The following is a 22,994-nucleotide window of genomic DNA, read 5'->3' as shown; positions in this document are numbered from 1 at the left end:
TAAATAAGAATAATTTTGTTGTTCTTAATCAAGGGAAATGAAAGAGAAATATAAATATTGTGAGAAAAATATAGATAGACTAATAATATATAAGACTTTTACACTATCATATATATATATATATATATATATATATATATATATATATGGAACGGATAGGGTAGCTACTATCCAAAGTCCATAACACTTATATATAACTTATTTCCTCGAGTCGGTAAAAATATGATATATGTATTGTTTTTTTTAATTTTAAAAATATTTTTATAAAAATAATTAAATATGTCACATATCATGATTTTAGTAGCCAAAAAATATAAATTATCTTCTTATCCAATAAGACATTTTATTCTCTAAAACAAATAAGTTTAACGTTTTTACTTTTGTAGAGAAAAAATTGTATAGAGACACATATAATATGTCACCTTTGAAGACAAATACAATTTATAGTTCTTGATGTTATCATTTACGACCAAATTTAAGACCAATGAAAACATAAGCTTAAGTTATTTAAAAATAATAAAATAAAATAAAAATATCAGTTTCCTTGTTTTGTTTTGTATTGGAGAAACCCCAAAGAAGGTGCAGTTGCAAATTGCAGTGAACCATTTTCAACTTCTCAATTTATGGCTTTCCCTATCAAACTCGATCACGATCACGATCAGGTCTCTCTCTTATTCTATCACCTTTAATACCAAATTCAAATTATAATATTATAAATTGTGGTTGCGATTCAGATTGCGGAAATTAAGAAAACAGCAATAATAGGACCGTAGTTGCTGCTGTGATTGAGGTGATTGCAAAAACTGCAGCCGTAGCTGCGGTTGTGATACGGGAACACATATGTTTTTTCACTTTTTGTACCACTTCATGTTCAATCACTTCTGATTGGTCGGGGAAATTATTTAAGTTAAATTACAATTATTAAATATTTTCTTGACCAATCATATCTTCTGGGCACATGGAGCGACACAAAGGAGTGAGATAGCAGATGTGTACCATTGCGATGCAGAGACTGCGAAAACCGCAATTATGGATATAGACTGCAATTTAGAATCTTGTTTCAAAAGAGATAGTTTACATATTGAGTTAATTCATAGGATCGAAAGCGAGTTTAATCCTTAACTCGAGAGTTTAACTATATCTATGTCTTTTTTGAATTGTATCTAGCTATTTTGTTGTTTTTGTTTAACAGATTCTGGTGGAACAAAAGTTATCTGCTAGAATTGTGATACTTAACAGGCTCAAGCAATTGAATGCTTTATCTTTTTATATGGTACTATATTGTTTTCATATTTCTCATTACATTGTCTTTTTATGTATTGAATTCATTTTTCTACTTTGTAGTAATATGTGATAGAAAACACTGTTAGATACCTGAGAATGATAGAGAGATAAGGACCTATTAGGACTCACTCGTTAAAAATGGAATAACTGTCTCTAACCGATTGCTAGTAGTGGACACTCGACACTTAAAAGGGCGATCTTTTGGTGGGGTATGGGAAGGTATATGCATACAGCCTTATCATCGCAAATGGAGATGCTAATTCTAGGACTAGAACACGTGACCTCTAGGTCGTAAGGCAGCAGAAACCTCACTATCGTGTCAAGGCTCACCCTTGTTTTCTTGGTTTTCAACTTTTCGTTATCTCTTACACTCTTTTTAACTTTAATGATGGTTTCCTCACATCTGCTGCATCGAAACTAACTTGGCTCGACTCAAATCAAATATACTTCCAAGGACACACAATAGGAAACTGAAATGACCTTTTCAAACTATAACTTCCTTCATAGCTATCATCTTCCGAAGTTTCAATTCCTCGTGTTACTTTTTGTGGTCATCGTCTCTCTTCTTGTGATATAGGTATCTCGGCTACTGGAAATTTTTCAAGAAGATGAAGCAAATCCTAATGTTAAATTGGTTGTTGTGAAGGTAATATCCTTTTAGTGAGCACATTTGATTCACTTTTTTCTATTGACAACACTCATGAGCAACAAAAGAAACTGCTAGCTCCACTTTATGGTGTCCAGTAATGGAATTTTCCAGGAATAGGTTTTGATAGACATGCAATAAAATTCAAGAGCTATTCTGTATGAACATTTCTGTTTTTCTAATCATTGTTTATGGTTATCTTATTGTTCTCCTATGTAGTCCTTTTGATGTAATACAACTTTCTTCTCATATCAAAAAGAGGAAAAAAGTTAACTGTTTATGACTATGATTTATAACTGAAAATATGGAGTAGCATATTGTGAAACTCATGAAAAGCATCTCTGGCTAAACTATATCCTAAGCAGTAATAAAAAGTGGTCATTCTGTGCAAGAATGCGACTATTTGTTCCTTAATGCTAAATATTTTCTCAGGCATTTCATTTTTGTAATCTACTGAATTTAATTCTTGTTGGATGAACTTTTTTGGATACTGTTAGAAGATGCAAGGTGTTTTGTATTTTGCTCATTTATTTGTTTTTGGCAAACTTCAACCATTAAACAATTCATGTAATATTGTCAGTGTTTGTGTTTCTTACTATGACAATTAGAGGGAAAAGTCGTCGATGGAACAAAAGTATTGTCGGTCATGCAGCATGATCTTCTTGCCTTCAAAGAGAATCTGAATTTTCTGACTTTTGGCTACCTATATCAGGGAAATGGAAGGTCATTTTGTGCCGGTGGTGATGTTGCAGCCGTTGTTCGTGATGTGAAAGGAGGTTAGTCTGTTGTTACTTAATGGAACACATGATTTAACCCTAATATCCATCATATTGCTATGATATCAATTTGAGATGGAAACTATTTTGATATGAAATATTGTGCTACTTTGAAATTCCACATGTGAACCTATGGCACATGAATGAAATAGGTGACTGGTGGTTAGGTGCAAAGTTTTTTGAGACTGAATATAAACTAAATTACTTGATGGCAACATATAGTAAGCCCCAGGTAACTATTTCTTATTTACATTTTTTTCTGTTTTGTTTTTGCATTCATATGTACCTTTCCTTACATATTTGTTTGCAAACATTTGGAGGTTTCAATTCTTAACGGAATCGTCATGGGAGGTGGTGCTGGTGCTTCTGTTCATGGTCGATTTCGTGTTGCTACAGAGAATTCAGTACGTTCTGAATGAACTGTGAAATACTGATTTTTATACTTGTTTACTTTCCCATAAGCAGACGTAAAGAATTGTCTTTCAAAATGTCTGGCATTTTTGTCTACAAACATAGGTATCTTTTGTCTGCATAATTGAACTTGTACTTTCCTCTCCAATGAAATTGTTTTCTATCCAAAAAAGAAACTGGTGATAGCAAAGGATGGTTAGTTTCAAGTGGCCTATACATATACATACATGGGTTTCCCTTTACTTCTAATCAAGGTTGTCAAGTCACTATCCAATCCGTGAATCGCTAGGCTAAGTTTTGAATCGTAAATTGAATCGTAAGATTGATGTACAGAATAAAAACAGCAATGATATATTTTGTATATATGCTCAATATATGGTTAAAAACCATCACAGTTCATAAATTCATAAACCATCAAATGTCACCAGCCAATCATGGAAGGTTGGAGACAAGAAATAGAAGGTGAAATGATTTTTTGTGTGCAAGGACTGAACTACTGAATGTGATTTGGTTCAACCTTCAACTAATATATGGTTTAAATAGGAAAGAAAGCACCATTTAGCTTATCCCACTTTAATACTGAATAGCTAAATGATGCTTTCTAGCTAGCATCCAAAATCTTCATTGACTTAATTTTTCTGTTTAAACTTACCTACATGTACCAGTGGACCTTTTCAGGTCTTTGCAATGCCAGAAACAGCTTTGGGTCTATTTCCTGATGTAGGTGCCTCATATTTCTTGTCCAGGCTACCTGGATTTTTTGGTATGGATGTTTATATATTAGATCTCTATGAATTAAATTGGTTATAACTGGTTTCCTTGTTATTTAATCCTTAATTTTTCAATCTTTTTATTGTTCTTGTCACTGATGAAGTCCTCATGCATACTTTTGGTGCATTAAGATTCTTGAATGTTTCGTAACGTTTTACTTTCTTATGCAAGGTGGATTATATGTTGATGATTGATTATACTGTTTCATTTGAAGACTTGTGATTATAATTGCTACAGTTTTTCAGCATTCTCAAATAGCTAAATAGAAAAGTATAATAACATTCCCTTTTACTCCTTTCTATTGGAAAACAAATTGCAGGAGAATATGTTGGTCTTACAGGTGCTAGGTTGGATGGTGCAGAAATGCTTGCTTGTGGTCTTGCAACACATTTTGTCCCTTCATCAGTATGTAACTCTACTACTATAATTGTGGACTTGCTGTGTTGATTAGTGTCTTTGTATTGAGATACCTAAATATCAGTCATCAAAATGTGCATGCACAAATCACTGAAAATTTAGTTCAGCTTTGCAATATGATGGTTAACCTTTGTTGAAAGTTTATCATGAAATGTCAATGGATAAATATTATAATAAAAACCTCAAATTTGGTGCAACAATTTGTTGCCTAAGGTCCAGGCTAGTTACATGTGTGCACCTGCTAAGTAAGGAGGTGATCATTTTTAGCACCTATGTGAGGTGTCAATCTTCTTTATGCATAGAGGATATACTATTGTTTTAATTAATTTATGACAGCTATTTTAAGCAAAACAAGAGAGAAAAGTAGTTTGAGAATTTTGTTTCTTGCAACTTCAGCAGGTTTGAAACTTTGAATGCTTTTGAGCTCCAACTGTTTGCTTTTTAAAGCCATTAGTTGTTTTCAGATTTGATGAGTCCTTTATAGTGTATTGGTGTTGAATAATTCATACTAATGTTATAACCCTTATTAACCGTTGTTTGCTAAACGTTAACTAATGAGGAAAGTTATTTTTTTCCTCTCATCTGATATGCTTTAGGTGGTATTATATGTAAATTCTAAATTTTTTTGGTGCCCGGTGGTTCGGTAAATAGGGCTAAGCGTTAGTTTTTTTTTAAAAAGAAGAACACTTGTAACATGTTAGTGAATCAACATTTAAGCAGTTGGTGAAATTAGTGTTTAGGTATTGAAAGAGGAAAAACAAACAACACTAGTTCTTAACATAGAATCAGCATTCTGCTATGCTGGAGCCCATTAGCATGAATATTTTCAAATTTCTCCATCGTGTTCCTCGTTGTTTCCTTGGAGGTGTCCATCAATACTTAACCCTAGAAGAGGGTTGGGGGCATATTATTGATTTTGTGGTGCATAATGTCATGTTTTAACTCTCTGGTTTCTAATGGATATTTCATATTTGTGTTTCTGATAAGATATCTTTTATAATCAATGCACAGGAATTGTCTTTATTGGAAGAATCATTATGCAAGGTGGAAAGTGTTGATCCAATTGCAGTATCTGCAAGTATCGATAAGTTCTCGCAGCAACCTGTCCTAAAAGAGAATAGTGTTTATCACAGGTTGGTATGTAATATAGTATGATAATATATCAGAAACTTTTGGATCTGTGACTCCATTTACTGAACAATAAGAGAGTTTCATCCCAAGCCAAAGAGAGGTTTATCACCAATTAGAGAACAAGGATCTTAGCAGAAAATGGAGAAAATTTGGTGCTCAAATGTTGAAAAAGCACAGAGAAGAAGACAAGCAAAAGTTCATTGGAGATAATATTTGGACCCCCAAACGAAGCATAAAGACGAAAGGATAGAAATAGGAGGAACATATTTAGAACCAACCAAAACCACAATCAGAAGTGTACTAAAACAGAGATTGCTAGAGCTTTGGTCACCCCCACCAATGAACACAACCCCTACCTGCTGCCGACCCCAGTCACATCTAAGAGGGTCACTGTGCCTTGCACAGAAAGTGTGTGGAGGGAAAACAACAGAACTAGAAGTGTTAAATAAACAACGGACCGCAAGAACTGCCGCTAACAACCACCACCAACCCTCTCGTCATTTCTCTGGCCTCAGAAATTCTTAGGTGTGCAAAACCAAGCCCACTAACACCAAAACAAACAACACTAAGTTCTTAACATAGAATCTCATTGTAATATGTTCTAATTCACCGGAAGTTAAGGTCAATGGTCGGAGCTCCTTACTCTCGAATTCTCGATAGCAGTGTTGAAGAACTTTGCTTTCTCGATGTGCTTTGGCTGCTGTCTATGTCTTTGCGTTTACTTTCTATATGTGGGATATCTTATCCATTGCTCTTGTACTTATTTGGTTGTCTTCACTCTTCACTAATAAAATTTCTTCTTTTATCTATAAAGACATCAAAAGAAACTATGTTTAGCCTTGAGCTAGTTAAGTATGCATTTTTTGCCACTAGTACATGTAGTGTTTGTTTTTATCTTAATAATTGAAACAGAGAACACTTGTGTATTCTTTTACCATTTCTATTTATCTCTGCTTATTGTGGCGGCTCATTGCAGGATGGATGTCATCAACAAGTGTTTCTCTAGAAAATCGGTCGAGGAAATTATATCATCTCTTGTGAGTTATGCTATTAAAAGTATCTGTTGGATTAACATTCTTTACCATTATCAAAGATGAGCTTTTTCCATTCTGCAACCATAATTTTATCCTGTTGTTTTAGGAGCTGGAAGCTCAGAGTAAGGCTGATAATTGGATTTCTGCAACTATCCAAACCTTAAAGAAAGCATCTCCAACAAGCCTTAAAGTCTTCCTTAGATTGGTATGTGTCCAGAAAGTCACAAGAGTTCTATTTTATGCTCATTATAAACTTCACTAATCTTTTTGTGTTCAAGGATATATTTTGTGGTCGTTTCTCTCTTTTATTTGGAATAAAGAAAGTAATTCATGTAAGGAAAAGAGATTATGTTTACAAAGAGTTTGGAGGATAAGGAACCTTCCTTAAAAATATAAAAGAAAAAACAACCAAATACTTACAAGTGGTGTATTTAAGGTAAGAGGAAAAAGAGAGAAATAAGCTAATGAATAATATGGAATTGAAATTGATTTGTTGTGCTGTTAATGACATACAAATATGGGAATGGAGTATCTCCTGGTATAAGGAGATAAGTTATCTCCTCCTGCCAGTGAAATCATGACATGTGTCATGTTTCATCATTTTCTATAAAAATATTTTAAAAATAAACAAAATAGCACACATGTCACATTTTGACTGGCTAGAGGAGATAAGTTATCTCCTGATACGAGGAGATTCATTATTCTCTACAAATATTACCCCAATCATTACCTCAATAGTCATTTAAAATTGATGTTGATGTGATTTTTAAATATTTATCATCTTCACTATTTATTACATAGTTCTGTCTTTTTGGTTGGCCTTTTCAGATTAGAGAAGGGAGGCTCCTAGGTGTTGGTCAATGCCTTGTTTTGGAGTATAGAGTTGTTTGTCATATTTTACAAGGACATCACAGCAAGGATTTCTTTGAGGTTTTCTTTTGACTTCAAATACATCATGATTTTGTTTCGAGAATAAAATATCTACTGGTATAAGGAGATAAGTTATCTCCTCCGGCCACTAAAACCATAACATGTGTCCTATTTAGTTATTTTCTACAAAAATATTTCTAAAACTAAATAAAATCGTACACACGTCATACTTTTACTAGCTGGAGGAGATAAGTTATCTCCTGGTACGAGGAGATATTTGATTCTCTATTTTTAGATTATTTTTCTTTCTTTCATGTCCAACTCTATGGTTATGTCTTTCTGCAGGGTTGTAGAGCTATACTGATAGATAAAGACAAGAACCCAAAGGTGGGTACCCAATTTGATTGTGTAATATCACTTTCCATTTAATCACTTTTGAGCATTCATATGTAAATATTTCTCTGCTCATCTTCATATGTTTTTGTCAGTGGGAGCCTTGTAAATTGGAGCTTGTAAGTGATACCGATGTCTACCGGTACTTCTCTAAGCTTGATGATGAAGGATGGAATGATTTGGAGCTTCCCAAAAGGAACAACAATTTACCTAAATATGCCATTGCCAAGCTTTAAAGCTTCAACAAACCATATATCATTGTTCAATGAATGATTGAAGGTTTAATGTAGCAGATTATGGAATGCCATAATGTAAGTTGATAAGCTTTTAAAGTTACTGAGTTTCTACACATTCAAAACATAATAAATAGACAGGTAAAGATGAAATAATATATTCTCTATGTTAGTCACTTCCAATTTAATGTTTGTGCTAATGTATATTTAAAGCAGTGTTGTGAGAACCGGACCGGACGGTTTGACCGGTCTGACCGCTGACCGGACTTGAAAACGACTCTGGATTGCATTCTTAACCAAATGAGAGTTGGACTGCTTTAAACCAGGGAAGTTCCGGTCCGACCGTGTTAAACCCGGTTAAACCGGATTAATCCGGCTCAGGTTTCACAAGTTTTAGAATTTCATAGTTTGTTGGAAATAATCCTTTGGGTAAAATACATTTAGTTTACAATCTTCAATATTAGCCAATGTGAGGATTAGAAAGTGCAAATCAATTTATGTGTGCATGTATTTGTTGAAAAATAATTAAATAATAACCTATTTGTTTTCCATTTCCAAGAGAAAAAAATATTTTTATAGTAAATTACATGTACTCTTGTAATAGTTTTATATTCCTCACAGATTCTAGGATTGTGAAGGGTTATGGAAATGAAGTTGAGTTAACTTAAAGAAACTGTTTGTGATGGCTGATTATGAATCATGATGTAAAAGTGAGGTTATTGTTGTTTGTTAGTTAGAGACTATGAAACACGAATACTAATACGTATATCTGATACGATACGTATCCGATACATCGACACGTGAGGATGTTTGATGAATCCGTGCTTCAGAGGTTAGAGAATATATGGCTATGAACTCTGGAGGTTGTGTTGTTGTTATAGGAACAAGTCAACAATAATGATTCAAAGATACATCATATATATATATATATATGTGAACAAAAATTAAGTATTTATAATTTGTATTCTTTGTTAACAATCTTTACCTTAGAATGAAGATTTCAAATCCACTAAAGCATCCTCAAACTCTACCACTTTATACTTTATACTTTTTCAAATTATTATGAAGAGGAAGTAATTGTAAAATGAAGATTTAAATAGTCTCCATAATTTATTTGTATATAGCGAACTGAAACATCTTAGTAGCAAGAGGAAAAAAAAGCGAAAGTGATTCCTTTTTTAAAAAGTCAATAATAGTTAAATATAAATGATAAATGATATAGTGATCTTCATCCATATTTTTTCCTTGTAAAATATACTATGAAGAATTTTCTACCCCTTCAAAAACTAGAGGGGAAAATGTCCTCCAACTTTGCTCCAATCATATCCACTAGCCACACTTTGATATGTTTGATAAGTTTTCCAAAGTCCAAAGCATGATCATTAAAAATGATTTTGATTCCACTCCAATGTAACCATAAGGACAATATATAACACCAAACCACATAAAAAATCACACTTCCCTAGACATAGGAAGTAGCACAAAGTTTGAAATATGTGATATGCTCACAAGTAGGATTTCATAGAGTAATGGTGTATTCACATTTGATCTAATTTAGTGTATAAAGATCTAATCACTATTGTCCATGGGTGAATAAATAGTTTCTTCAATTTTGTAATTGATAAAACATTAATGTAGTAACTACTTTTTTGTATAACCAATAGTATTATTCATCTTATAGGTAAAAAAAACTAATATTTTTTGGGTGTGTAATCATTCCTTCTAATAAGTGTCACTTTCTGAAATCGAATTTTTGACTTTTTAACTTATTTCGAGATCCAGTTGGGTCTTATATCATTAGATTAATATCTTGTTGGTGGATAACATAGCTTTAACTTGATATAAAAGATAAAATAGTAAAGAAAATTAGAATTATTTTGGGGCATTAAACAAAAGTAGATAAATTGGTCTAAACACTAATTGATCCTACTATTTTTATGAGAAAAAAAAGTATATGCCAATATGATTCGTTGGAATAACGTGTACAACTAGATTTCGAAACAAGCAAAATTTGCATGTTTATGTGGACACTACTACTTGTTATTTAACTTTAGATTCCATCATCTAATAATATACTTTTATTGGAATAAAAAATAAAGAGAATTGCATCTAAAATATATAAACTTTATACATTATTATCACTATATCATTTATTCATATTTAATAATCAGATTCTTCAAAAAAAATATAAATAAATGATGAATAATGTACTAAATACGTATAAGTGCATAGATATTATACTCATATATAAATTATATACGCCAGCTATGCCAAATCATTTCACAAAGTCTATTATAATGTGACATAAGATTTTTTTAGTTTAACTCACATGGGTTTATTTAATTGATATATGTCATAAGATATTTCATTACTGCATAACACGCATACTAATAAAAACTTATAATTAAAGTAATGTTGAGAAAATATTATATAATCTTAGTCAAAATGTGACAGAAAAAAAATAAAAGAAAAAAGGAGCATATGGGGATATGATTTAATTTGCATGAACCATTCTTATGCATTCGAATCTTAAATAATTATGGATAGCACGTTGTCAATGTGTAAATAAGTAATTAATGTTTTATGTATAATTAATTTGGGACAATTTTTGTGATAATTGTTTGAGATTAGACAAAAATAAAAGTTAGTAAAAAGTAGATATATGTTTATTTTTTTAGGAGGAGTTTCAATTTTAGTTTTGCAATTAGCACTACTCTTAATTTCAGAGGAAAGGAAATAAAGATATAAGCTTGAATACACATTAAAATTTTAAAAGTAGTAATTTTCAATATAAATCTTTTCATTTTAACTCTTTGAATAGTGCCCTTAGGTGTGGCGGAATTTGGGTAAAAAATTTGGGGATTTATTGAGTAAATAGGTAAAATGATTTTAGTTTTATATACTATCATTATATCATTTATCATTCATATTTAATCATTGTTGACTCTTGAAACAAACTAATACAATATGAATGGTAATGATAGAGGGACTATGTATAAATTATTACATTGATAGTATATAGATATTACATTTTGACTTCAATCATTTAGCTTTAAACCAATGCGAATTCGTCAAGTGGTACAAGGCCCCACTGGATCCCCAAGGTCGAGAGTTCGATTCCTGAAAGCGACACTTGTTGAAAGGGGTAATCGTGAACCCCGAAAAGAAATTAATTTCTTACCCAAAAGATGAGAGGATACAGTACCAAAAAAAACCCATGCTCGAAAACTTTTGAATCACATCCTCACTTTTAATAATATCTCCATATGAAAGGTTGCCACTTGGTGAATGCCAACTGTCTATTGTTATATGTCAACTCCCAAACGAAAAGCAAAAGAAATAGGGAGCACATCTAATGTCTCACACTTTGCGCCACTCCACATGTCATGCACTTGTGATTGGTCATAAAAATACTTAATAATTAAATTTTAACTTAAATATATTTTTCTGACCAATCATAAACTCATGGCACATGGAGAGACACGAAGTGTAGGACGGTAAATGTGTACCCAAAGAAATGAATCAAAGTTTTATTACTTTGGATAACCCTTTCCCTTTGGGACTTTGCTTTTATTTCTTCCTTCTCTACTCATTCCTCAATCTCCAACCTATCCCTATAAGTTGCTTCACCAACATTACTACTTCATTATTATTATATTATACATAAAGAATGTGTCTCTAACTATATGTATATATAAGATCTCATTTGAGCATTGAATAACCAAAAAATACTCAAAAAGCTAAGGAAAACAATATGGCTTCAAGTACTAGTACCATTCCTAGCTACCCCATCAAGACCATTGTTGTTTTGGTACAAGAAAATCGTTCCTTTGATCACATGTTGGGTTGGATGAAGTCTATAAACCCAGATATCGAGGGAGTTACTGGTTCAGAATCAAACCCGATTTCCACGTCTGACCCTAACTTGGGTAGGGTTCAGTTTGGTGATCGGTCTGTTTATGTCGACCCGGATCCGGGCCACTCCATACAAGACATCTACGAGCAAATTTTTGGGGAGCCGTGGAGCGAGGCTTCGGCGGCAAAGAAGTTGCCGCCGAAAATGGATGGCTTCGTCCAAAATGCTGCCAAGCAGGAGAAGGCGGGGGCGAAGCCATCCACCCCCACAATGACGGAAACAGTGATGAATGGGTTTAAACCGGAGTTAGTGCCGATTTATAGAGAGTTGGTGAAGGAGTTTGCGGTTTGTGATCAATGGTTCGCTTCGATTCCTTCCTCGACCCAACCGAACCGACTTTATGTGCACTCTGCCACGTCACATGGGTTGACTAGCAATGACACAAATCAACTCATTGGTGGGTTGCCTCAAAAAACCATATTTGATTCTTTAGATGAGAATGGATTCAATTTTGGGATCTATTATCAATATCCACCAGCAACTCTTTTCTACAGGTTGGTTATTCACTTACTACCCTATGTTCTTGTCCTTACAATTTCTTATTGTGTTGAATTAATTTTTTTATCCATATTTATGATTATTCTTAATTAAAACAAAAAATTTGCCTTTAAAAAATGGCCTTAAATCTTTTTATATAAGTGGAACAATACTACAAAAAAAGGCAGAACTATAAATACTACAAAAAAAAACTTTTTTAAGTTACTATGTAAGAAATAAAATATAATAAAAGCATTCTCATCTAATTAGAAAAAATGATTTTGAGTATCTATACATAAAAAAAAATGGAACGAAAAATGGAGGTAAAAAATAAGTTAAGGTTAAACCAATAAATATAGAAATAAAATGGATAATGATACATTATCATGTAGCATAATCTAATTAAAAAAAATAGAGTCTATGCACTTTTTTCTAATAATTTTAATGAAATTAGATAACGTGTGCACTTTTTTCTCTTCTTCATAAAACAACTATGATTGGGTGTTCCCTCTATTTTATTTTTCTATTCTTATGAAAGTGACTTAAACAAAAGTATGATTGCAATCTATAGGATTCGAATCTGAGACTCGTTAATAGGAGTAATCAAACATCCGAAAATAATTAGTTCCTTACGTATTAACTAAACAGATGCCCAAAGTTATACCAAATAAAAACGAATCTAAGTTTAAGGGGTTCAACATCTGCTGTACCAAATGAGTGTATCACATTATGTAGCACTTCTTCTGATTGGTTGGAAAACATATATTTAAATTTAAAATTTAATAATAAAATATTTTTCTGACACATGAAACATCGCACTTTTTGGGACAGAAGATATGCTTCCGAGTTTAAGGAAGCTACATTACTAAATGCTTGTTATTAATTTTTGTATTAAAAAATATGCTAACAAATTATAAATTTCAGGAGTCTTAGAAAACTAAAATATGTAGACAATTTTCATCCATTTGACATAACATTCAAGAAGCATTGTGAAGAAGGGAAACTACCAAACTATGTAGTTGTTGAACAAAGATTTTGGGACATACCAGGTGTACCAGGTAATGATGATCATCCATCCCATGATGTTGGAGAAGGACAAAAATTTGTAAAAGAAGTGTATGAAGCACTTAGATCAAGTCCACAATGGAATGAAATATTGTTTATAATCATATATGATGAACATGGTGGGTTTTATGATCATGTTCCAACCCCTTTTGAAGGAGTTCCTAGTCCAGATGATATTGTAGGACCAGAACCCTTCAAGTTTAAGTTTGATAGACTTGGTGTAAGGGTTCCAGCTATTGTTATTTCTCCATGGATTCATCAAGGGACAGGTAATAACAACCATGTTTTTAGTGTCCAAATGTTTTCTTTATGGATTTTATTCTTAAATGGTTTGGTTATTTTTCGTCGGAAATACCCTTGTTTTGAGATATGCAGTCACCCGAAAGAAGTTTAGTTTTTTACTCATAGAATGAAGAACTTCTTTCGGGATAGCAATGTCATATTACTCTCATTACCAACAAGTCGTTGATCCAATATTAGAAATAGTAATGTTAGTGACTAATAATGAAATGATGTATGCAGTGTTGCACAAACCTACTGAACCATTTCCAACATCACAATATGAACACTCATCTATACCAGCAACAGTGAAGAAGATATTCAATCTGCCTCAGTTTTTGACAAAAAGAGATGAATGGGCTGGAACACTTGTGCCTCTCTTAACTAGAACCACTCCAAGAACTGATTGTCCAGGTCCATTATCTATCTTTCTCCGATATATATCACGTGAGAATAGTTCTCATATAAAAATTATGAAAACAATAAATCTGGGCCTTACAACCAATCATGTATGGTTAGGATTAAAAGTTAGTTATTGGTCACATGGATGTATCTTTTAATCTTAACCATTCAATCAAAATCCACTAATATATATTAAGTATTCTCATTTCTCACAATAGTACATTGTTCTCACGTGAGTAGCTCCTATATATATATATATGAGGAGGGGTCTGTTGGATTTAAAAAAATAGATGACTGAGATTGAGTGTAACTTAACTTGGATGTAAACGGACCCCTCCTCTATATATATGTCTATTTTAGAGTTTAACGATGTAAGAGTTTTTACATCGTCGACACGTCATTAACCATTCACGTATATGTCATGTTAGGAGTCCTACATTGAGTAGAATTGCAAACTCGCTTATCAGTATTCAGTAATATACCTTAATACAGCCTATAGATAGCCATTTCTGTGGCACAACTTTCAATGAAAGCAGTAATTGTTAGGACTTCAACATATGAGCAGAATGTTAGGAGTCCTACATTGAGTAGAATTGCAAACTCGCTTATCAGTATTCAGTAATATACCTTAAGACAGCCTATAGATAGCCATTTTTGTGGCACAACTTTCAATGAAAGTACTAATTGTTAGGACTTCTACATATGAGCAGAACCCGACCCCAAAGACTAGTCTATTAGGTGGGAGAGCTTCATGGCTTAAATACCAGAGTTTGCAATTCTACTCAAAGTATGACTCTTAACATGTGACAATATATACTAAGAATTTTCACAGAATCTTTGCTTAAATGTTGACCATTTATGTTGCAAATTTGGCAGTGAAATTGCCTGACCCTATCAAACTAAGAGAGATTGGTGCTCAAGAAGAAGCCAAGTTGACTGAATTTCAGGAAGAGTTAGTACAAATGGCTGCAACTCTAAATGGAGATCACAGAAAGAGTATATACCCCAACAAGTTAGTTGAGAATATGACTGTTCCAGAGGCAGTTAAGTATGTTGAAAATGCATTCAAGACATTCTTGGATGAGTGTGACAAAGCAAAGCAAAGTGGAGTTGATGAATCTGAAATTGTTGATTGTGCTAATGCAAGTGTTCCACCAGGTTCCAAAAATTTGTTTGACAAGGTGTTGTCTTGCATAATTTGCGATCGAAATTAACTTACACACTCTACGAAGGTTTTAAAACGTGGTTGCGGTTATATTGTGTTTGCTCATGCAGTCGCAATATAACCGTGAAGACTGCTAAAACTGTAATATTACGATCACGATTGTGATTATAGATTGTATTTAGAATCATGCATCGTACTCGTACTCGTACTTTCCATATGAAACACATTCTTCTATGTGTATAATTGGCTTTGCCAATGGAACTATGTTGAATAAAAATGTCTATTTGTGTCTGACCCATCCTAAGAGTGAGTCATGTAAGGATCTGAACTATGTATTGCAACTTAATGATGAATTATTGTTACTGTTAACAGAACACTTCTTTTTCATTACAGATATTTTAATATCTTTCACCTATCTATGTCCGATATATATTTGATACTGATCCTCTCTGATAATATTATAAATCGGATACTTTCCAGATACTTTCTAAATACTCTCCACTACTCTTAAAATATTTTTCGATATATCTTCAGACACCCAAACTACCACGGAGAAGCATGTTAGAAAAACATAACACAATGACTCCAGAGATAAATATAACATTCAATCTACTAAGTGGAATTATAGAGAAAGGAAAGACAAAGCAATGTACATAGAGAAAGAAAAAGAAATGCATCTCCATAATGATGATCAAGGAGAAAACAAGATCGATATATTACTATTTATGGACAATAAGCAATGATTTCTTATGACAATACGATTTTCATTTTGTATTTAGTGATCTCTAAGATGTACATTCTATGTTTGGAATTTCAGAACAACAATTATGTGTTTACTATGTTTTATGAATTTTATGCACATATTATATATGTGTATCTCAAACATATCGTATCATGCATTTTTCAAGAATATGTGTATCGATGTATCGGATACATTTTGTATCCAATACTCGTATCAGTATCCATGCAACATAGCATATAGTAATAGTAATGACCATACAGATCAAGAAAAAGAATTTTATATACAGTAATTATAAAGGTAGAGTCACTCACTATGATGTTTATAAACAACTAGAAATAGTTTATAAGGTTTACTTGGAAGTCAAGTTACTGGGACTGTGCACCCTCGAATAGCTCGTGCCACTTCTTAACTTCATTTCCAGGACCTTCTCCCTGAAATATATGTCTATGCATTATAGCACCACTAATTTGTATACAAGAAATAAGAAACATAAACAAAAAAAATGTTATGCATTTATTTTATACTAAATATGAAGCAGAAACTCAACAATAACAGATACTTAAGAATTTTACATTAGTACAAGGTTATTGTATATTGCTCAAATTTTAAAGTACAAGGTTATTGTAGCAGAGGTTTTTAATTTTAAGCAATTCAAAGTAAAAAAAGATTGAACTTTATCCATAACTGGTCTCAAAGCCGTAAAGGGTCGTATTGGATAGTCGATAGCGAACCTACCTTGTAGAAAATTATGGCATAGACATATAATATGGTTGTCAATCTAAGTACTAGCTCCTAAGTAACACATGCCACAAGTACAACGTTTGACGCAAGAGCCACCGATACGAGTTAAAAATAAACAAGGGTTCTCGTATTCATGGAAATAGTTGACACAATGGATCTTGAAATATTGGCACACTGATAAGAAAGTCAATGGAAATAGTTGACACCATGACTAAGAGAAACAGTTAACACATCCATTGTGTATTATTAATACCAAAGTTACCAATGGAAGTTTACCTCAACAGAGCTGATTTCATAAACTTGGTTTTCGGTGATTTCTAGATCTAGTGCCTGTATGCAAGCTTCAGCAACAACAATTCTGCTGGCTTCTCCCACTAGTTTATCTCCTGAAAGCCGGTTGCCAAATTTATAAAACTTCAAACAAGAATACTATTAAATATACAAATGAGTTATAAGTAATTACCGTTATGATAAATAAGGTGAACTAACTTTCTAAATCAATCTCATTTTTCGGGACATGCCAGAAACATCCAACAGAAAACCTTATTCACCTAAGCATTCTATGCATGGGTTTAAAATTTTGGTTTAAATCATGTGGAGCAGGAAGTAGTTCGTCATTGGTGCGGACCTTTTTCGCCCCATAATTATCACCAGCAACTTTGTTACATACAATGGCTTTTCCTTCTCCTCCAAGTGACACAGCTTTCTTAAACTCTGTTGTGGTACCGAAGTTTGCCTCGGAAGGCTACGCAGGAGAAGTAACTAAGTGGGACTTTGCGGTCAAAATGAAACAAGATAGATGGGTTGCAAGGTTGAAGGCTTAGAACGGATGCAAAATGGTTTTATGCTCAGAACTATTTTGCTAATTGCTTTGCAACCATATTCATAAGAGGGAGGATAGTGTGTGAAGTTGTAACTCCAATACAATTATACAAATGTGCAAGAATTACAGAATCATAATAACTGACCAATATAACGTCGTTGGTTAGTTAGCTATAATAATGAGCATTATTCATATACCTTGACCTATAAGCACTGCTCGTCGTTGCCCAGCTGTTGCTCTGAGCAAAGTGTTTAGATCATAAGATGTGTATGGTCCATCCGTCAACCTTCCAGGCCTACAACGCAATTAAATATCACATATGAGGACACCGAGAATTTAAGATACAAATAATCGAGGTTAAAAGTCCAATGCCATGTTTATCAAGTTTCAATATCAGGTATGAAGCATGCAAAATTTTCATCTTACCTGATTATGGTAAATGGAAAGCCAGAACTCCGAAGAAAATCCTCCCCCATCTTCTTATACTTCAGGACACCAAATAGGTTCATAATGCTATACGACAAAAGAACATTAACAAGTCCATGAGACGATTTTGAGATATCCTTTTACAAATCTAATCAACAAGTTTTATGTAATGGAATGTTAGATTTCAGATAAATGAAGCGAAGGCCTAGAAGGTAAATGTATGAAATAGTTTAGATCATAAATCTTTCCGAGTTCATATAATGAAATAATTTAGATCATAAATCACATGAAATAGTTTTTAGTTTATTCGTCTTTTCGTGGTACACTTGAAACAAAAAAAGTTTTTATAACCCGCCATGGTTAGGCTAATTAATATTTTAAACAATTTTTTCATTAGAACTTTATATGGGCCCGAATCTGCTTACCCGACACATAAATTTTGCTTTCTTGTATGCCAATTCATGATATCACAAATGTCACAGGCAACTTTGTCAATTAAGAACTAATTACTTGTTAGTTATGCTTACCTCCATGGCAATTCATTGGACTTAGTCACACCGATTGAAGACACAAGAACGACTCTCTTCACCGTGGAAGGCAACGCGGACACTACATTCTTCACTCCCACCCAATCTTCAAATAAATACTTGTAATCAAAATCGAAACCAAAATAACGAAAAGTGATTGAAGAGATGATGAATTCTATCCTAACTAATGCAAGTTTTAATAAAAGGCATTACCGTCATGCTTAAATTCTCCAAACTTAAAATTTCACCCGACTAATTTTCTATTTCAAATTATTCATGACATCAAATGCTGCATTATCTGTATAATGTGATTCTTACCGACTCTTTCTGGTGTATTATTATCATCCCATCGCTTTGAAGGAAAAGCTGTTGTTCCTGTGCAGCAAATCACATGTGTAACTCCCTATAAAACACATAAACAAAAGCAAAGAAGCAAAACAAAAATTACCACACATTTCCTTCGGTGAATAAAATTAGTAATTGAAAATGAAAATAATTCAGATGAATCGAAGCAGTATTAAGTATAGGTAAAAGAATTGAAAGATCTGACCTCAAATATGGATGGATCCAAATCGTCTTGGTTTCTCGTGTCTGCTTTATATACCTGTCATGTTTAAAATTTCTATATAACCAGGAAATATTGAGAATACATGAAATCAATTGTGAGCGTCAAAGCTAATTATTCACGGAGGGACTATGGCAGAAATTAAATTTGCGGTCGGTTGGTCACTACGAGTAAATGATATACCTGCAGTTTCTCCACATCTTGTTTACCAAACAGTGTCGTAGCTTTCTCAGGATCCCTTAGGATCAAGCGTGACTTGACATTCCGTTGAAGCAATGCTGCTGCTACAAGCTGCCCTGAATAATAAGTAATGCAATTTCTTCACGAACAAGGCATGAGTTACGTACTGAACAAGACGTTTCAACATTTTACAGCTTTAATATCGAACGCATACAAATGCGCAAGAAATCGAGGAATGATATATGCCAATAACAGGAATTACTACTATACTCAAGTTTGTTTGTTTAACGAAGGATATCCCCTCAACTATGGGCAAGAAATCGAGGAATGATATATTTTACAACTTTTTTTTTTGTTTAACAAAGGATATCCCCTCAACTATGGATAACAAATTAATCTTATTTCGAGGTACGTGATTGTCCTCCCAACAAGTGTCGAACCTTTTAAGAAGGAGTAGCATACTACTTCTATAAAGATGTGTGGCTGCCGAAGTGTACACGGTATGTTTCTATTTGGCCCTTCTATCTGGTGCATGTTATAACAAGGGACTTAAGTCCAATATATTAACATTTCACTCTACTTCATTCCAGTAGTAGACAATGTCACTAATACAATAACATATTTCAAGCGTCCCGAGAATTATTGTTTGTAACGGATTTTGCCCATATAATAAATTACTTACACTAACTCATATTTTGAGTTAATCATTCCTATCCTAAATTTATATGAAGTATATTACTTCTGATTGTAATAATAATAATGCTAATAGGAATCGAACATTTGATCTTTTACATCATATTATGTTTTTTCAATTTTGTAGGACCAAACTGTTACAAGTCAAAATTTTGAAGGAAAAATAGGTATTTACTCATAATATTTTAATGTTTTATTAATATTCCTTCAATTTCCGTATATTCTTCGCCAAAACTCAACTCGCAAACGAAAAGTAAAAAAAAAAATAAGATGGTGAGTGAATAATATTTACCAACACCTCCAGAAGCACCAAGAAGGAGCACAAGTTTAGAAGATGGAGGGGTGATTTGGTCATTCTCCTTAAACTCAGAAAATTGAGTTTGAATGAGTTGGTTAATGGTGATAGCAGTTTTAGCATAAACAAGCTTAGAAAAATTAAAACTTTTCTTCTTCCATCTCAAAGCTGAAGAAGAATAAGAAGAAGAAGAAGAGAGGAATGAGATAATTTTAGTGGGTTTATTAGAAGTGAAAGAGAAAGGAAGTGTAGAAGAAATAGTAGTAGAAGAATAAGAAGAAGAAGCCATTAAAGAAGAACACAAGGAACAAGAACTAGGACAACACACCCAACAACACATAACCTTAAGTAAATGCTGACCTCACAATTCTACTCTTGATCTTCTGTTTTTTCTACAATATCATATAACACAAGATAATATAGGTAAGAATAATGTTATATCATTTTATTAAATTATTTTATTAATCAGTATATCTATAATACTATAATAAAGTGATATATGTAATTTATAAATCAATCATTAATAAATAAAATATCACATTGTGACATTTTTTGTGTAGCAGGATTTAGTATGAGGATATATCATTTTCCGATAGGTAAATGTCATAAAATAATTAAAAATATGTCATTATATCACTAGATAGGTTGCTAAAATCAAATGCACTCTTAGTGGCGAACATGGATCGGGTTAGACTTGTTCATTATCTAAATCCTAAATATTGATTATGTCATTTTTTGAACCTGGCTCTTGACCCAAACTAATCCAACCCTAAATATTATCCGAGGTGAGCCTTATCCGACTCTAAATGTCGATTGAGTCATTTTTTGAGTCTGACCCTACATGTCGATCGAATCATTTTTTGAACTCGACCCTAGACCTGAAGCTAATCTGACCCTAAATGTCATTTGGGTTGGGTTAGGTAAGGTTTGTCCTTACCCGACTATAAATGTCGATCGAGTCATTTTTTGAACCCGATCTTACACCTGAAGCTAATCTGACCCTAGATCTGAAGTTAACCAAACCTTAAATATCGTTCGCTTCAGCCTTTGGACCTAAACTCGACCCTAGACCTAATTAAATATAGTGCATAACCTTTTAGATAAAGTCCTCTCGATATTAATTATTATTATATGTATCTAATTTGATATATGAAATTTTATATATATATATTGTTGATTATATATATTTGATGACAAAATTAGAGAATCGATGATACTTTCAATCAACAAGATGCCATTACTATATAGACAATTAAATAGACACACTTACAAATATGGTGAATGAACATGAGCTGAATTATGCTTGTCTTTTACTCGATCATAAATAATGAACAATTTTAATTTTAAAACCCGAAACTAGACTCGATGAGATCCGACCATATTCGGACCCGACCATGATTGGGTCGAACCTAGTGAGTGGATGGAATTGGATCATGCTCACCCCTATGTATTATCCACTATATGTTTTAGAGATGTCATTGATTTATACACAATTGAATATACATATATAAACAACAAGTTAGAGTTGAGAAGAAAAAATGGGTTGGGACATGTAAAAGAGAAACTCTTATCTCTTACTCAACATTGAATATCAACCAGGTGAATAGATATGGCATTATCCTCCTCAACCCTAATTCCAAACATGCTTTTCCCATATAACTCCTAACTTTGTACTTATTTAATTTTCCCATGACTTAATCCATAACTAAACCCAACAACATCATCATTCTAATATCTAAAAACAAGTTTTGAAGATAAAGTATCCATAGTTAAAGTGGCAAGATCTCATTGAACATAGTTTATTGAAAACCATTACTGAGAACTTTTAAATGTTACTAAGTATTATTTCGTGCCCAAAGTTGTTGCAAGTTACAGTAACAACAAGATCACGTTAGATAATTATCTCAATGAGTAACATAATTAAGAATTTTTTATAGTTAAAACGTCATAATTTTGCTAGGGAAAAAAGTCTATACATGACTAAATATGTAGTACTTAATAGTAATTTGTGAAGAAAAAGAATTCTATATTCCTCCATGCTATCCATTTTTATATTAAATTTATCAATTGAAAATTATTGTGGGACCCGATTATAATAATACGAAGAGTAAATATCAATTTTAGTCTCTCATATATTTCTGATTTTACCAGTTTGGTCTCTTAAAACTTGGGAAACCCAAAATAGTCTCCAAATTTTTTAAATATAGGTAAAATTAGTCTTTTAAGGATCATATTAGTCTCCGTCAGGTATTGTAAAATATACTAAAAAAAGATTAATTTAACTAACATTTAATTTTTAGGAGTATTTTGAGTTTTTTTTTTAATTTTTGAGGGAACTAAATTGTCGAAAACATGAGGACTTAACTAAATATTTAGTCTGCATCAAATACCCAGAGAATACTAACGAGTGTTGGTTCAGGTGATAGATACTTGTTTCCTCTTAAACAATGTCTCATGTTCGAGTTTTGTGGATAGAAAATATACATGCTGTGAGAACTAGCCCCACATACATGTGGATTGCACGGCTCAGACAAGAGGTGGAAAACAAAACAAAAAGAGTGGGGATACATTTACTCCAAAACTAAGTTTTTTAAACTTATTCCCTATCTTCGATCATAAATTATAATAACGATTTAGATCTACTCACCACGAATACTAATTGAAAGCTAGGAAAGAGAATAAATTTTATAAACTTAGTTGGGGAGTAACTGAATCCCCTCAAACAAAAATAC

The 22,994-nt window shown here is 32.7% G+C and overlaps 3 protein-coding genes across 6 annotated transcripts; 2 read left to right on the top strand and 1 right to left on the bottom strand.

The window, feature by feature from the left end:
* Positions 546 to 8,152, top strand: LOC109352040 (3-hydroxyisobutyryl-CoA hydrolase 1). 4 transcript variants are annotated; one of them, XM_019593831.1, is made up of 15 exons: positions 546 to 662; positions 1,193 to 1,273; positions 1,862 to 1,930; positions 2,643 to 2,706; positions 2,859 to 2,938; positions 3,027 to 3,110; positions 3,796 to 3,880; positions 4,208 to 4,293; positions 5,317 to 5,438; positions 6,413 to 6,473; positions 6,577 to 6,675; positions 7,299 to 7,400; positions 7,686 to 7,727; positions 7,829 to 8,005; positions 8,070 to 8,152. In XM_019593831.1, exons 1-14 carry the CDS (start codon positions 624 to 626, stop codon positions 7,967 to 7,969), a joined length of 1,155 nt encoding a protein of 384 aa, XP_019449376.1. In that variant the 5' UTR covers positions 546 to 623; the 3' UTR covers positions 7,970 to 8,005; positions 8,070 to 8,152. The 4 variants fall into 4 exon arrangements, with proteins under 4 accessions (XP_019449376.1, XP_019449367.1, XP_019449392.1 ...); XM_019593822.1 differs by having other exon boundaries at positions 7,829 to 8,152; XM_019593847.1 differs by having other exon boundaries at positions 548 to 647; positions 1,190 to 1,273; positions 7,829 to 8,152.
* LOC109352033 (non-specific phospholipase C3-like) lies at positions 11,666 to 15,644 on the top strand. The gene is made up of 4 exons (XM_019593810.1): positions 11,666 to 12,376; positions 13,284 to 13,693; positions 13,947 to 14,117; positions 14,982 to 15,644. The coding sequence occupies exons 1-4, from the start codon at positions 11,721 to 11,723 to the stop codon at positions 15,317 to 15,319; spliced, it is 1,575 nt and encodes a 524-aa protein (XP_019449355.1). The 5' UTR covers positions 11,666 to 11,720; the 3' UTR covers positions 15,320 to 15,644.
* Positions 16,080 to 20,566, bottom strand: LOC109352025 (uncharacterized protein At2g37660, chloroplastic). The gene is made up of 9 exons (XM_019593796.1): positions 20,260 to 20,566; positions 19,278 to 19,390; positions 19,080 to 19,133; positions 18,848 to 18,932; positions 18,530 to 18,635; positions 18,003 to 18,089; positions 17,774 to 17,871; positions 17,030 to 17,139; positions 16,080 to 16,443 (listed from the first exon to the last, which is right to left on the bottom strand). Exons 1-9 carry the CDS (start codon positions 20,549 to 20,551, stop codon positions 16,378 to 16,380), a joined length of 1,011 nt encoding a protein of 336 aa, XP_019449341.1. The 5' UTR covers positions 20,552 to 20,566; the 3' UTR covers positions 16,080 to 16,377.

The sequence above is a fragment of the Lupinus angustifolius genome, chromosome LG01, assembly GCF_001865875.1.
Source record: "Lupinus angustifolius cultivar Tanjil chromosome LG01, LupAngTanjil_v1.0, whole genome shotgun sequence".
In the NCBI taxonomy this organism is placed as follows: Eukaryota; Viridiplantae; Streptophyta; class Magnoliopsida; order Fabales; family Fabaceae; genus Lupinus; species Lupinus angustifolius.
This window is presented reverse-complemented; position numbering and strand designations above follow the sequence as displayed.